The following is a 15711-nucleotide window of genomic DNA, read 5'->3' on the forward strand; positions in this document are numbered from 1 at the left end:
GAAAATTTAATCCATAATTTTTTTACATATACAATTAGTACCCAAACGATTAGAATAATACATATTCTGAACAAACTAGAAAAAGGAGAATATAATACAATTACATTATATTTTTAATCGATATATAGAAGAGGAATTAGAAATGGAAAAACTAACTATAGGTGTTTTATCTCTACAAGGAAATTTCCAATCACATATAAATCATTTTCTTCAGTTACAAAATCCATCACTTAAAGTTATAGAGGTATCATATATGCGTTCGTATTACGGGGATGGATATTAACACATTTTTAGTACTATATATAAATATGCAATATTTTTTATATTTTACTTTTTTTTAATAACTTTAAAGGTTAGGAATAAAACTAATTTAAGGGAATGTGATGGAATAGTGATACCTGGAGGAGAATCAACAACATTAAGAAAATGCATGTCATACGATAATGACTCCTTATATAACGTATATACAAAAAAAATATATATATAAGCATAAAATGAAAACGATTGATATACACATGTTTTTATTATATTTAAAAATAATTTTTATAGGCCTTGAAAAATTATATTCATGTTAAAAAAAAACCTGTGTGGGGTACTTGTGCTGGTAAGTAAATAAAATCAAATGATAAATGAAAATTATAAATATATTTGTGTATAAATATTGGATAATATAATTCAATAATTTTTTCACATATTAATTTGCATATTATTGCAATTGTTTTTAATATACTACTATATTTTTTTTGTTTCTGTATAGGATGTATTTTACTATCAGAAAAAGTTGAAAAAAACAAGGATGATAATATTGAAAATGAATATGGAAATGATTTTTCCTTGGGAGGCTTGGATATAGAAATTACACGAAATTATTATGGATCTCAGGTTAAATTTTAAATTGTTATCAAAAGTTTGCTTATTACTTATTCTTATTTAGTATACACACAAACATATCCATATATATTATTCTTATATTTTGTTACCTTTGCAGAATGATAGCTTTATTTGCTCATTAGATATAAAATCTCAAGATCCTATTTTTAAAAAAAATATTAGAGCACCATGTATAAGAGCACCATTTATAAAAAAAATATCATCAGACAAGGTAGTTTTGAATAAAAATAAATCATATAAAAATATTAAATATATTTATTAAAATATACATGTTGGTTCATAGTAATATATAAATCAGTGAATTGATAATTAAATATGTGGATATAAATTGTCATTTTTGATTTTCCAAAACATAATTTTACAGGTTGTAACAATTGCAACATTTTCACATGAATCATTTGGAAAAAATATCATAGGAGGTATTGGATTATACACATTTATCTACTCATATGATTACTCTCCTGATTTGTGTGATTTAAAATTTATCTAAATATATATGTATGTGTGCATTTTTTACTTTTCGCGCAGCGGTTGAACAAGACAATTGTATGGGAACAATTTTTCACCCAGAATTAATGCCATATACATGTTTTCATGATTATTTTCTTGAAAAGGTTAAAAAACATATAAAGGATTCAAGAGAAGCATAAATTTTGTTTTAAACGGGAATCAATATGTTTGTGTATGTGTATACTTAATTTAAAATTTTTACCCTTTAAAAGTTTTTGGAATTGCACTAATATTATAACATTTTCACATTTATTTAAACAAAAACATAATCATCGTTTTAATATTAGTTTAATTCATGAGGATTTTAATATATATATATATATATATATATAACAAAGAATTTTAGAAACGCATTTTTTGTGATTTTTCACATGCTACATATATGCATTTATGTGCGGCGTGTAAAAACAAAAGCAATAATTATATATAATTAGGATGTTAGTACCAGTTTTATGTATTTATGCTTAAAATTATATATTGCTTATATTTCATATTTTATTTTTCTTATTCCATCAATATATATTTTGAAATTACCCGTTTATACATTTTCATTTATTTTTATATGTATGTTATTTGTTGTGTTATTTATTACATATTATATTATTGTATTTTTTAACTTAAGCATAAATTCAATTGATAATTTTTAAGATATAAAATTAAAAAAATAATCATATATGGAAAATTGAAAGAGTGATATTTATTTTCCTTCTATTATAAGTATAGCATCTTCCATATTTAAATAACGTGCATAATGGATTTATATAAATATAAGCAAGCAAATAAATAAATATATATTGCATTTATAATCATTTTTTAGAAGGCAGTATACATTTATTTGAAATTATTTTTTATTTTTTTGGTTAAAATAAAGCAATATTTACCTATAAAGTACATAAAAATATTATATATAAATATTTATGTACATTTTTTCTAACAACAAAAAAAAGAAAGGAATGAAATATAAAATAAAAATAATTATCATTTTTCATATATATGCTTAAAACCACAAAATTTTGCTATGTCACTTACCCATACCACGAAGTGAAATTGTATAGTAAATATATATTTTTTTTTAAAACTGTCGTTAAATACACACCATAATTTTTTTAAAAATTACGTTGCTTTTATATTTCTTTAAATTTATTTATTTTGTTATTTGTAATATGTCATTAAAATAAATGGGTTATATTTGCTTGTGTTACATTTATATTACAAAATATACACGTGTTTAGCACAAATATATGAATTTATTTGGTTTTAAATAATTGCATAGTATAAACTTTTTTTATTTAAAAAATTATATTTTTTATACAAATATATACATATATCAACAGTTAAAATACAAGCTTATAAGACATTATAAATTTTTAAACAAATAAAAATTGGAAACTCTATGTGTTTTTATTCCTTTTCGTTTTTTTTGTAACATTCTGTTTTAATTTCAAAAATTTGAGATTAATATAAATGGAATATATGATTGGTGTTCATAAAAATAAAACAAATATCCATTCGTGGAATTGAATATTTTTTGGCATATTATGTATAGATATTTTAATTAGTGCAGATGGAATATATATTTTTTTTTATAATATAAAAATTTATTTGAAAAATATTCCTTGAAAATTAACAAGTAATAAGTTTGTATTTATTAAATGCAGAAAGTTAAATTCATAAAACAAATCATATAAAATAAAAATATCAAGATGAAATGAAAGAAAAATATAAAAATTACCGAAGTGAATCTATCTTTTTGAGAGATGGGAATTTGTTTGGGATACATGATACCATAAATGATGAAAAGGAAGCTGAAAAATGCGCATTTTTTTTTAACAATAATAAAAATATATTTACAAATTTGTTTACAAATTATAATGATAATACTAGTATGATTGATTTATTGAATAGAGGAATAAAAAATGATAACAGTGTGCTAAATTTGAGCAAGTTAAAAAAATATAAAAATAAAAAAAATACACCAAATAATAATATAGAAGATAACTTAAATTCATTAAAAAATGATGAACCATTTGTAAAAAAAGAATGGATAAACAATTTTTGTTGGGCTTGCTCTTTAAATTTATTAGATGAAATTTTAGAAAAGGAGATATATAAAAAAAAAAAAATTGGGTATGTATATGATTTAATTAATGATGAAAATTCTTATTTCGATACGAGTACTTTTATTAGTGTCCCATATGAATTTGCACGATTTATGTTATCACAATCAGAAAGTAATGTATTACAGAATATTAAAATAAATAATACGATAAAAGAAGAAAAATATTTATTTAAAAAACTTTGTAAAAATCGTAAAAATAACAATAAAAGTAATATAAATAAATACAAACCGTGCGACGATATATCAAGCTCAGATTTTTCAAGCATAGGATATAGCAGTAATACAGACAAAAGTAACAAAGACATAAATGATGGAAACATGCATAACTATTATGGTAATTATTTACATATCAGGGAAAAACTATTTAATTATCATAATTCTAATAATAAAAAAAAATATTTATATAATGATGATGATTTATTTTACAATAAAAAAAATTTGAAAAATTTTAAAAAATGCTGTGATGAAAATTTGCTGAATAAGGAGCAAAGAGTGAACCGAGTACATAATATAACGAAAAATAAAGAGTTATATAACAAAAATAGACAAAAAAAAGGAAAACACAATATTTTATATGATAAAATGAGCAATAGCAATGACAGTAAACATGAGTATAGACAAATTTATAAACGTACAAATCTGGATAATGCAAATGTGTGTGAATATAAAAATTGTACAAAATCGATATTATTATCACATATTAGGAATGTCAAATCTGACATGTTAAAAATGGGTAACAAAAAAATGCATAAAAATAAAGACTTTAATTGGAATCATAATACGATTTTTAAGACAATAAATATAAAACAGTTAAATGAAAAAATCCCCATAAATGATTTTCAATATTATTTAAGCGATATAGAAGAAAATAATAGTTATAAATATCTACAGTGTAATAAACGAATAACAAAAAGGAGCAAATCTATTTGCTCCATATTAAGAACAAATAATGATAACAATAATAGTACACAAAATGGCACAGAATATTTAGAAGGCAATGAAAAAACAATTGATACTGATATCTTTGATTCTGAAAACTATTTTAATAATCCTACCGATCGAAATATATACTCTGAGGAGATAGATGAAGATATGATAGACAAAGAAGAAAACGATATAAAAAATAATTATAATAAAAGAATATATTATAAATATAAAAATAATTTAAATTATATTAAAGAATTTTATTATATTGCAGAAACTAAGAAAAAAAAAACGTTCCCTTTATGCCTATATAATAATATTAAATTGATTGACGATGTAAAACAATGCTCTAAATGTTATTGTTTTTTTAACAAAACGGCTTGTCATTGTATAGAATGTAAAAAGAAATATAATATGAAAATTTTAACTCCCCATTATTTTATATTTCAACATGGTTTAACTGCAAGCGTATGGGATTTTCAAAATATAATTAATCCTTTACTAAAAAAATATCCACCTATTTTTTTATATGTAGCATATAGTAATCAAGGACATACATTTGAAGGTGTTGATGTTGGCACTGAAAGAATATGTGCTGAATTAAAATTTTTATTTAGAACTATAAACAATGATAATATAAATATATCTATGGTAGGACATTCATTAGGAGGAGTATTAAATAGATATAATTTAACTAATTTGTATAGAAAAAAAATTCTTAAAAAAAAAAAATTAATTAATTTTGTAACTTTTGCATGCCCACATATTGGCGTTCATGAAAATATTCCATTCGTTAGAACTATATCATCATATTTAGGGGCACATACAGTTGATGATTTAAATAATAAAACTAGCGCTTTGTTAAAGATATCAAATCTTGAAAGTATAAATATTTTAAAAAAATTTGAAAATATAATATTTTATGGAAATACACATTCAGATTGGCTAGTAGGTATTAGGACATCTTTAGTTTTACCTTATACACTATTTAATAATGAACTTATATTATATATAATGAATAAAGCCAAAAATTTGTTAGATGTTCCGATAAATATTTTTTCAATTGTTCATTTATATATGCGCGAAAAAAAATTATTATTTTTTAATTTTTATCAAAATGTAAATAATCCAAATTATTTATTAAATAAAAGAAAAAATCAAAATCAATTTTTGTATAAAATGCTACAAACTATTATATCATCGACTAAATTGTTAGCATATCACCGCCCCCCAAAAAAATTGAGTATTTATATGGATGATTATGAAAAAAAAAAAAATAATAATAATAACAAAACGATAAAAAGTATACCAGCTAGCTACTCAAATTCATTATTCAACAAAAGTGTACATGAAAACAAAACAAAATCTTCTACAAAAGAAAATAATAATAATAAAACTAGCTATAACATAGACAATAGTATTGAATTGATCCAATTTAATTATAATAAAAAAAAGGATAAAAACGAAAATTCTTCAATTGAAAAGGATACGAGCTTATCCTCTATTAAATCAACTTCATTAGAAAATGTTTTTTCATATAATAATAATAAGGAAAACAATTTTATTAATATGAAAAAAAATAAAAATAATATTGATAATTCTTATACACATAGTGAAAATGAAGAAGACTATATAATACATGATTTTTATAAAAACCATATAAATATGCCTAATAATAGTGAAAACATGGAAGATGGTGAATTAACAAATGAACAAGCCAAAGAAGCTGGATTGAATTCATATAAAACCATTTCCAAAACTACGAATTGCAATTATATGGAGGAACCGGAAAAAAGGGAGCTTTTGAATAATGATTTGAATAAAGATATGGATTATAGAAATTCAGAAAATCAAAATATAAGTTACTCTAATAATATTAATGATAAAATTGATAATAAAAAAAATGAAGAATCATATAGTATTAATGAACCTAAAAATAGTGACAATATTGAAGATAATAATAACAATTGTGAAAATAATGAAAATAATAATTCTGAAGCTGATAATAAAAAGAAAGAAAAAATGAAAAATTATAAATATTTTGAAAAATTATTTTTCCAATGCTTAAAAGAAAAAATAATGTACGATATAAAAACTTTAGACAGTAATTTGAAAAAAGAAAAAGAACAAATTGGAAAAAAAAGTAAAACTGGTAAAATGTTTCTTCAAAATACTATTAATATAATAAAAAATTATAATTTTTTAAATTATCCAAAAGGTAATGACAACACTAATAGTAGTAGTAATAATAACATATTAGATATGTGTGATGAAATTAAACCATTTAAAAACAGTACCAATTTTGAATACAATAATATATCTATTAACGAGAGCCAAAGTGATAAATTGAATTCGGATAATAAAACAATTTTTGAAAAAAATAATAAAAGCATAGACCCAATATACATTAGTAATAATAATCATATTGAAGAATATAATTATATAAGTGAGTTTTTTCATACATCTTCTGATGATAATTGTGAGGAAAACGAAAATATTCCTAACATAATATTTAACAAATATATACCACCGAATGTAGCTGAAAATAATAAAGCTCATAAAACCGAATTGAATAATGGGGGAAATAGCGAAGGGCCTCATAGAAATACTGAATGGAATAACAATAACGATAATGCAAATAAGATAATAAAAAAGAAAACAAAAAAAAATAATTTACTTAAAGGTATTACAAAAAATGATAAAAAAAAATATAAGCAAATATTATATCATATTTATTCAATATCAAATGATGAGTTAATTGAAAATTTTTATAAAAATCCTGAACTAATTTACTATGAAGTTTTGTTTTATTGCTTAAATGAGTTACCAATACAACGATATTGTATTTCTATGCCATTATATTCAAACGCCCATGTTCAAATTATTGCACACCCAAGAATATGTTCAGAAGAATCAACTATCATAAAACACTTCATTGAACATTTGATTGTTTAATAATTTTAATTTTTCAGTATGCATATCTGTTCATACCCCTTTCCAATATCAACAAATATGGATACACGGGTATGCATGCGTATGAATATATATATTGTAATGTTATTTTATTATTATTATTATATTTTTTTGTATAAATTAATATGCATTGTTCATATAGATAAAATGAATACTTAATAAGTGTATATTATTGTAATTTTATTGGATTTATTCCTTATACATATTATCACTAATAAAAATATATAATTGCTTAATTTTAGTATGCATATACAAAATTTCTTTTTTTTTGTCTTTTTTGATTTCATTTGAATAATTGCTAATAAAATTTGTATTAAATTTTCATTACTTTTTTTAAAATTAGCTTATTTTTTAATGCATATATGATGATAAAATTTAAATATTTAACAATACTATTATTTTTAAATAATTTCTTTGATTTTTTCCATATGGGTATTTTTTTTTGTTGCCCTTATAGGCATTCACATATCATTGGTAATAAATATTATTTCGTAAGTTTACAATATGGCATGATATTCTTGCATAAAATATTTCCCGGACTTTTATACCAAATATATGCATAATATAATTTATATCTATGCCATTTATTTGTCGCCCATTTGGCAATACATTGATATACTGCTACCAAAAAATGCTTTAAGTACTTAGTGTTTTTGTGAGTTATTGCTAAATTTATAACTATAATTATAATATGTATATAATTTTTAGTTCTCGTAATTTGGTGTACATGCTGTAACTGTATTATTTGAAGGTATTAATAATGCACTTTAGTGCACCAGGAAATACATTTAACTAGTAATAATGCATACAGGCAAAAAAAATATATTATAAATAAAATATTTTATAGCATTATGTACAATTTTGTCTTTTCTAGAAGTGTGTAAGTTTTTTTCTTTTTCATTGGTTATCAGTATTCTTTGTTTTTATTTTTTTTTTGTTTTTAGTTATTTTTCTTTTTACAACACTTTATTTTATTTATGTATTATCATTAGTATTTAGAAATATAAACCAATTTGTTTTATCAATTATATATGAATATATATTTTTGAAACAAAAAAAAATAAAATGCTTTCATTCTAAAATATATAATAAAATGTCTGGCCTAAGGTTATTTTATGTATGCATTTTCATAGTGCTCTCTACATTTATTCATACCGCAAAATCAATCCAAGGTAGATAAAACTTTATTCCCAATGATATGTTTTAAATATATCTAGTATATATAATAATATATAGGCGAATATGCATGTGTGTGTACATTCTAGTACGTTTGGAAGAAAAACTAGGCGTATTCCTATTAACTTCATTTATTCATAATTTTAAAAAACGCCAATTTTCATTTTTAGATAATGATGATATTTGGGGATTTTCCTTTTTTAACAAAGATGAAAAAGTAGAAGAGGGTTCTAATCAAAATGTGCAGCACGCTGATGATGCTGCCAATACAGGGCATGAACAACAAAACGCAGTAAATATTTCTGAACACCATCCAAATAATACTGAAGAATTAAAAAGCCATAAAGAACATGATGAAGGTCAATCTGAACAGGTTTCTCAACAAATAAATAACGAAAACGAGCGTAGCAATAATAATAATAACAATAATGGCAATACTCCAGAACATAATCCTTCGAACCAAACCAATAATTCAGACATCCAAGAATCAAATCATAATGATGCGAACCATCAAAATATCACAACTGAACATGCACAAACTGAAAATGTAAACAACACTGAACATATACAAACTGAAAATGTAAACAATACTGAGCATGCACAAACTGAAAATGTAAACAATACTGAACATATACAAACTGAAAATGTAAACAATACTGAACATGCACAAACTGAAAATGGACATAGTGGTGGAGATGAGGGTGAACACAGTGCAGAAGGGGACCAAAGCAACATAAACAATAATAATAAAGATCATAGTGATATATATGCACACAACAGTTCTAGTTCAGACATCAGTCAATTTAGTGATACGACAAGTTCAAGCTCATCTAGTTCAGGATATTCGAATTTAAGAAAACCTGCTTTTGTAAATGTTTCTGTACCCGCTTTTGGAAATGCTTCTGCACCCGCTTTTGGAAATACTTATAGAGCTCATAAAGGATCTTCTAATACAGAATTTTCATTTAAAGACTCGTTACAAAGTCCCTCAAATATTTTATTATATGATTATGGGCACAATCTTGAAAATTATATTAATGGAAATCATAGTGATATTATGGATAAAGGAATGAATAGCATTACCGATCCTTATAATTATAATTTATTAAAAAAGAAATATATATATTTATCATTAGCAGAAAGAGCAATATTCGAAATTATGGATGTTTCTAAAAAAGGATTGAGTGAAATTAATAGTATGCGAAATAGTGAAACTATTTCTAAAATATATTATGATGCTTTAAAAAGATTAAAAATAAATGAACATTCTCTTGATTCAAGATTAGAGTTGATTTCACTTGAAACATGTGATAAAATATTATCAGAAATGTTTAAAATATTAACTGAATTGTCTTATGATAATTATTCACAATTTTATGAATCTATGAATATTAATAAATCAGCATTAAGTGAATCGTTTAAAGACATCAAAATCAAAATATTAAAAAAAATAGGTGTTTCATATGCAAAATTTCCACCAATTATTAAAGAGACAAACGGAAGTCAATGTCCAGTTAATAATTTGATTATAAGTATAACACCAAGAGAATTATCACAACGTCTTGCTATTATGTTTAGCAGTTGGCTATCTACTGATGAATACGGTTCTATAAATGATTTTGAAAATAATATCGAACTAAATGTTTTATGTTCAGGTGCATCCATATTAATGCAACAATGGAAATATTATCAAAATGCTTTAGGGTTTGAAGATAATAATGATCATGCATTTTTAGGTTTAATCGATGAATTATTAACAATAGACAAAAGATATAGTAAAAATGAAGAACATAGTAAATCTTTAGAACAAATGAAAAAATCAAAAGTATTTAATTATTGTACTAAACTTATGAGAACAAGTGGAAACATTTCAACAATACCATTTAATCATGAAAACAATAAAACTCCAAGTTCATCCATTATTGGTTCATTAGGAAATTTAGTTAAGGCACATATAAGTGGATATTATGCAGCTACTGCTCAAAGAATTAACTCTTATTTTAATTATTCTAACAATAAAGATCAAAAGAAAGCACTATACAAAGTCATATCAGTTTGTACTCTCTTAAATTTAACAGATATTTTATTTAATTGCACAGATCCACAATCAACTAATTCAGCAAATTTGAACATTTTGAAGCTAAATGTATTAAATACTAAAGGAAAAGAAATTCTATATCGCCTTTATAATTTAAGCTACTTATTAGAGAGCGAAAACGAAGCAATTAAAGAAGTGTGTAATCCTAAAAATGCCTCAGTTGGTAATGCTAAAATGCGATGAATTATTTCTTTGTATATTTTTTTGTGTGGATATGTGCTTTTTTTGTAGGTGTTATACGGGATTTCAAATATTGCAAAATATGCATATATTTCATATGCAATATTTTCGAATTTCATTTTATCATTTGATATGAACTTATATACATATTTGCGCTTGTTTGATTTTCATAAGAATATATGTATTTATAATTTCACTTTTATTTAATTATTTTTTACAGATAAATCGTTACAAAAATTGTTAGAATTACTTTCATCAAACTCACACAACGTATTAGCACATGAAATGGAAAAGAGAGCTCTTGATACTGATTATATTAACGAGGAAATAAACAATATAAGTGATTTTGATCATAATGAAAAAGACAATGGAGAAGATGATGTTGAGAAAGCCATTTTTGATGATTTATGAAGTTAATTTATTAAAAAAAATAAATAGTAAAATACATGTAAAATGGTACTTTTGGATAAGTTATGTTCTGTATATATACTAAAAAGTACATTTATGTATGCACTTGTCTATACATATGTATATATATATATATTGAGTTTTTAAGCGTTTATAAATCACATTTAATATTTTTATTGATTTATTTGTTTAATTTTTATGGAATCATTGTATATCTGTTCCATTCGAAGTATACATTAAATTAATGTTCATTTTTTTTTAATACGTTTTTAATAATTTGTTTACATTATTTTTATGTTTATTATTATCTGCTTTATTTTTTTTGTTTTTTGAGAAATTTAGTTTTTAAAATTTATTCTAAAATTATGTTGTAAATTGTAAAAAATTTGACTTAGTTTTTAATAAATTAGTTATAAATAAATACAATAAGAAAAATAATTTTTCATAAATATCGTATATTCATGTAGGAGATTTTATCATATTATATTGATTTCGAGATAGTATATATGTACAGTTTTTATGGAAATTTTTGTTAACGATTTATTAAATGAAATACGTAAAGGTTAAAACGAAATTTGTTTAGCTACATTTAGGTAAAAAAAAATAAAATATCTAGCTGCGTAACCATATTATATATATTAAGCACCCCATGGCAAATAAATACAAAAAAGTATGCATTATACAGATTTATAAATGGTGGTAAAATTATAATTATTTCATCTAACTCTAATAAACTGGCAATAATATATATTCTTTGAATTCATATAATTCAAAAACTTTAATAAAATTGCACGCAAAGAAAGTAAAGTAAATTGGCAATAATAAAAATATGCATACACACATATATTATATATGCATCCTGCTCGATCCATATTTCAAAAACGAAAATCAATCGTCTTCTTTCAAATTAAAATTGTGATTAGATAAAAGTGTGTCATTGATATCAATATTATTAATGTTCATATATATGTCATTTAGGGGGTACAAATAATCTTAATGTTAATAAAAAATATATATATTAATGTGTGTGAGTGAAGAAAATGTATAGGGAAAGATATATATATATATATATATATAGAGAGAGAGAGAGAGGAGAAAAAAGCGAGATATGTAGACTTTATTTATTACATGAAAGCCATAATGTTTCTTATAAATGAATTTTATATAAGTTACTTGTTATGTACAAATTGTCAGGATTGAACGGGAAAAACCATTTCCATTGAAAACTTCCAAACACCTTTTATGAAAAAAAATATATATGCCTTTATAAAATTATTTTTATTATATTAAAATATGTATTTTTATTGAATTAGTTGTAGTACTTCTTTCCAGTTGCTATAAGTGCCAATATCATAAGGATTCTGGAAAAAATTTTATATATAAAAATTATTAGTATTTCATGCTTGGATAATTCATAATTGTTTTATGTATTATGCTATTGCTTTCAGCTTTCTACATACCTTATCAGCATAAGAAGACTCAATGGTTGTGATGTTATGCGATATAAAATATACGTACCGAAAAACCATCTATAAAACATAAAAATAAATATAGAATAATAATAATATAATTAAAAATATAAGTAATACATTCTGGTAAAGCATTACACCATAAGGCATACACCGACAAATAAGCATTAAATGACGAATTATGATTATATGTTTGTGCTTAAATTTGTTTTAGTATTACAAAAATTAGAGCTAACGCTAGGGTTGTGGTAGCAGATATACCTAAAAAATGTTTATTAATAGGAATTATATGTGTATAAACGTACAATTGTTAAAGATATATACACTTATACATATATAAAGAGATGAAAGTCTTATACTTACTAATAAAAATTGCTGTATGATGGATCTTGTATGATTCCTGATGAAAAAAAAGTAAAAACACAATAATATAAGCAGTATTTGATATTGAAAAGATCTTACATAAAAAACAGTAAAAAAATATAATAAAAAGTCCTAATTGATATATATAAAAAATTCAACACTCGATTTTATAATGGCCAAAAAATCCTTACCTTAGCTTCATCAGTTTCATAAATCGATTTTACAAATTGTGGCATGATGGTTATATTAACATATAATGATATAAATAGTCCGTATATTAAGAAAAGAAAAAAAAACTTTAGGTTTTTTTCTCCAACACATGTCCCTATCCATGGGCAGTGGTGATCCATCTTTAATACGCACCGTTGACACGTCTACAAATAAATATAGAGAATAGTATGTTAATATATTTTGATATATAGTTTCGTTCGAAACTAAGTAATGTAAATATATATACACGTATAAAGATATAATAAATTTAGTATAGATATATCTAGCTATACTAACCCTGCAATGATGAGCTCTCTCGGGTCTAACTAAATAATTACATTTATCGCATATTGTATATTTATTGGGTGTATAATTTCTTATTTTTCGGCTTTCTATTTGTATATTATTTTCTTCCGCATTTACTGTTTATGTAACAAAATATGAATATTAAGTATGAGTGCCATAAAAAAAATATGCATTTCAGCTATATATTTATGTAAAAATATATTTCGAGATAAGCTTACTTTCCCATATGTCATCAACATATCCTGGATTACACGCAGAACATTTTACGAACGCCCAATAATAAAGAACAAAAAGTGGAGCACTTATTAGTGCTAAGAATATTCTAAGAAATTTACTGTAGTTATTTAAATGATCATTTTGCAAACAATCTATGAAAAAGTTAATAAAATACAAGATTAGCAATATTTCCTTGTAATAATATATGCAACTTTTTAATATTGATAATTTATGTCTTTTATAAATACAACTACATGCGTTTCCATTTAACGAGGTATATAAAATAAATGAAATAATATAGACAGAAAAACGGCAGATCAAAGCGAATAAGCAAAAACTATTTAGAAATATATAATATAACGATTGCTTACATAGATAGCATATATAAAGAAAAACACTTAGAGATGTTACAATAATAAAAGAGAAATAATTATTCATGTGGAATATTTAAATATATGTGGAATAGTTTAAAGTGAAAAGCTGAATATCTAAAAAAAAATTATAGTAAAAAAACAATGGCAATAATATAATAGTAGTAAACTATAGGAAAATATTTGATATAAATGTTTAAAGGGCCATTGCACCAAGGAAATTATATTGGGTTAAACACTTTATTATGTTTACAACAGTATATGTTTTTTTTTAGTTATTTGATATTGTATTTGGGTATGCATTATATATTTTATTATTCACAATAAGCTATGTGCATATATAATTTAATAAATAGCATAAAAAAACTTCTATATAAATGAGGTAAAATGGCTTTAGAGCATTTATTTAATTTAGCACATTATATATTTCAAAAAAATATAAAATAAAACAAAAACACTAATACCATTAATAATGATAACAATAACAATGATTTGAATATATATTTAGGTGTAAAAATCATAAAATATATTTTTATATATACACTTAAAAAAAATATATAAAATATTTAATTTTCCAGAATACCATCTATTTTTTATACATAATGCAATAGTGTATTATTTTTTAACATTTTAGAAAATTATTTAATATTTTTATTAAATAAATGTAGCTATTTAATATCAGAAAATTTAATGTGTTTATTTAATGCCATCTTTTTATTTAGTACAAAATTATAAATGCTCTCAAAATGTGTATGGAGTAATTTTTTAATCATATATTATACATATAAATTCTTATTTCATTTAATAAAAACACATATTAAACTTTCTAAAATTATTACATGTATAATTAATACAAACATTTTTGTTAATCTGTATATCTTTCAAAAATTATGTTTTGAAATATTATTAAGATATATTTAGGTATTTCATGTTAATGGAGTTATGCTTTTCCGGTTTATAGCTACGAGGTTTTTAAACTAATGCATATACAACTATGAAAGTTATAAGAAATTAGCATCATTCCCATAAAAAATGCTTTTATATAAAAAAGTGCATTTAAAAACATAAGAATGTTTAATTTTTGATCGGTTAAGGTTTTGTATTTTATTTTATGTATGATGTGTTTTAATTCAGAACGGGTTACATAATTTTATAGAATTAATAAATTCAAAAGCATTATATTTATTTATATTTTTTTTATGGGATATTTTTATAAGAAGTTTCATTTGCCGCAGTCTTATAATCTTTGTTTAATAATTTCACCTGTCTTGAATTGTTTACCATGTTTTTTTTCATTGTCTTATATTTTATCGGTGTGCTCGGGTAAATATTATTAAAGTTTCTATCGAAATGTAATAATTAATTTTATATTTTTAAGTTGTTTATTATTAAGCTAAATCGAATTAAACACGATTTTTTAGTGGATGTTGCATTAGTAAAAAGCATTGTAAACATATAAGCCTATTTGTTTTGGTATTTAAAAAAGGTGATATTATA

The 15711-nt window shown here is 22.7% G+C and overlaps 4 protein-coding genes across 4 annotated transcripts; 3 read left to right on the top strand and 1 right to left on the bottom strand.

Annotated features, from left to right (window-relative positions):
- Positions 1 to 142: 142 nt before the first annotated feature.
- On the top strand, positions 143 to 1541 carry PBANKA_0931800 (pyridoxine biosynthesis protein PDX2, putative; the record flags this gene model as incomplete). The annotated part of the gene is made up of 7 exons (XM_034564920.1): positions 143 to 244; positions 353 to 460; positions 550 to 604; positions 758 to 882; positions 989 to 1102; positions 1256 to 1310; positions 1420 to 1541. 7 exons carry the CDS (start codon positions 143 to 145, stop codon positions 1539 to 1541), a joined length of 681 nt encoding a protein of 226 aa, XP_034421668.1.
- Positions 1542 to 3109: 1568 nt separating this feature from the next.
- On the top strand, positions 3110 to 7399 carry PBANKA_0931900 (serine esterase, putative; the record flags this gene model as incomplete). The annotated part of the gene is made up of 1 exon (XM_034564921.1): positions 3110 to 7399. The coding sequence occupies one exon, from the start codon at positions 3110 to 3112 to the stop codon at positions 7397 to 7399; it is 4290 nt and encodes a 1429-aa protein (XP_034421669.1).
- A 1111-nt stretch (positions 7400 to 8510) lies between these two features.
- Positions 8511 to 11282, top strand: PBANKA_0932000 (rhoptry neck protein 4; the record flags this gene model as incomplete). Its single annotated transcript, XM_034564922.1, has 3 exons — positions 8511 to 8589; positions 8764 to 10854; positions 11092 to 11282. 3 exons carry the CDS (start codon positions 8511 to 8513, stop codon positions 11280 to 11282), a joined length of 2361 nt encoding a protein of 786 aa, XP_034421670.1.
- Positions 11283 to 12167: 885 nt separating this feature from the next.
- PBANKA_0932100 (palmitoyltransferase DHHC9) lies at positions 12168 to 14281 on the bottom strand (the record flags this gene model as incomplete). The annotated part of the gene is made up of 10 exons (XM_034564923.1): positions 12168 to 12271; positions 12453 to 12516; positions 12602 to 12640; positions 12740 to 12808; positions 12969 to 13009; positions 13112 to 13148; positions 13303 to 13485; positions 13619 to 13743; positions 13846 to 13995; positions 14215 to 14281. The coding sequence occupies 10 exons, from the start codon at positions 14279 to 14281 to the stop codon at positions 12168 to 12170; spliced, it is 879 nt and encodes a 292-aa protein (XP_034421671.1).
- Between the last annotated feature and the right edge of the window lie 1430 nt (positions 14282 to 15711).

Source organism: Plasmodium berghei (assembly GCF_900002375.2).
Source record: "Plasmodium berghei ANKA genome assembly, chromosome: 9".
Lineage (NCBI taxonomy): Eukaryota > Apicomplexa > Aconoidasida > Haemosporida > Plasmodiidae > Plasmodium > Plasmodium berghei.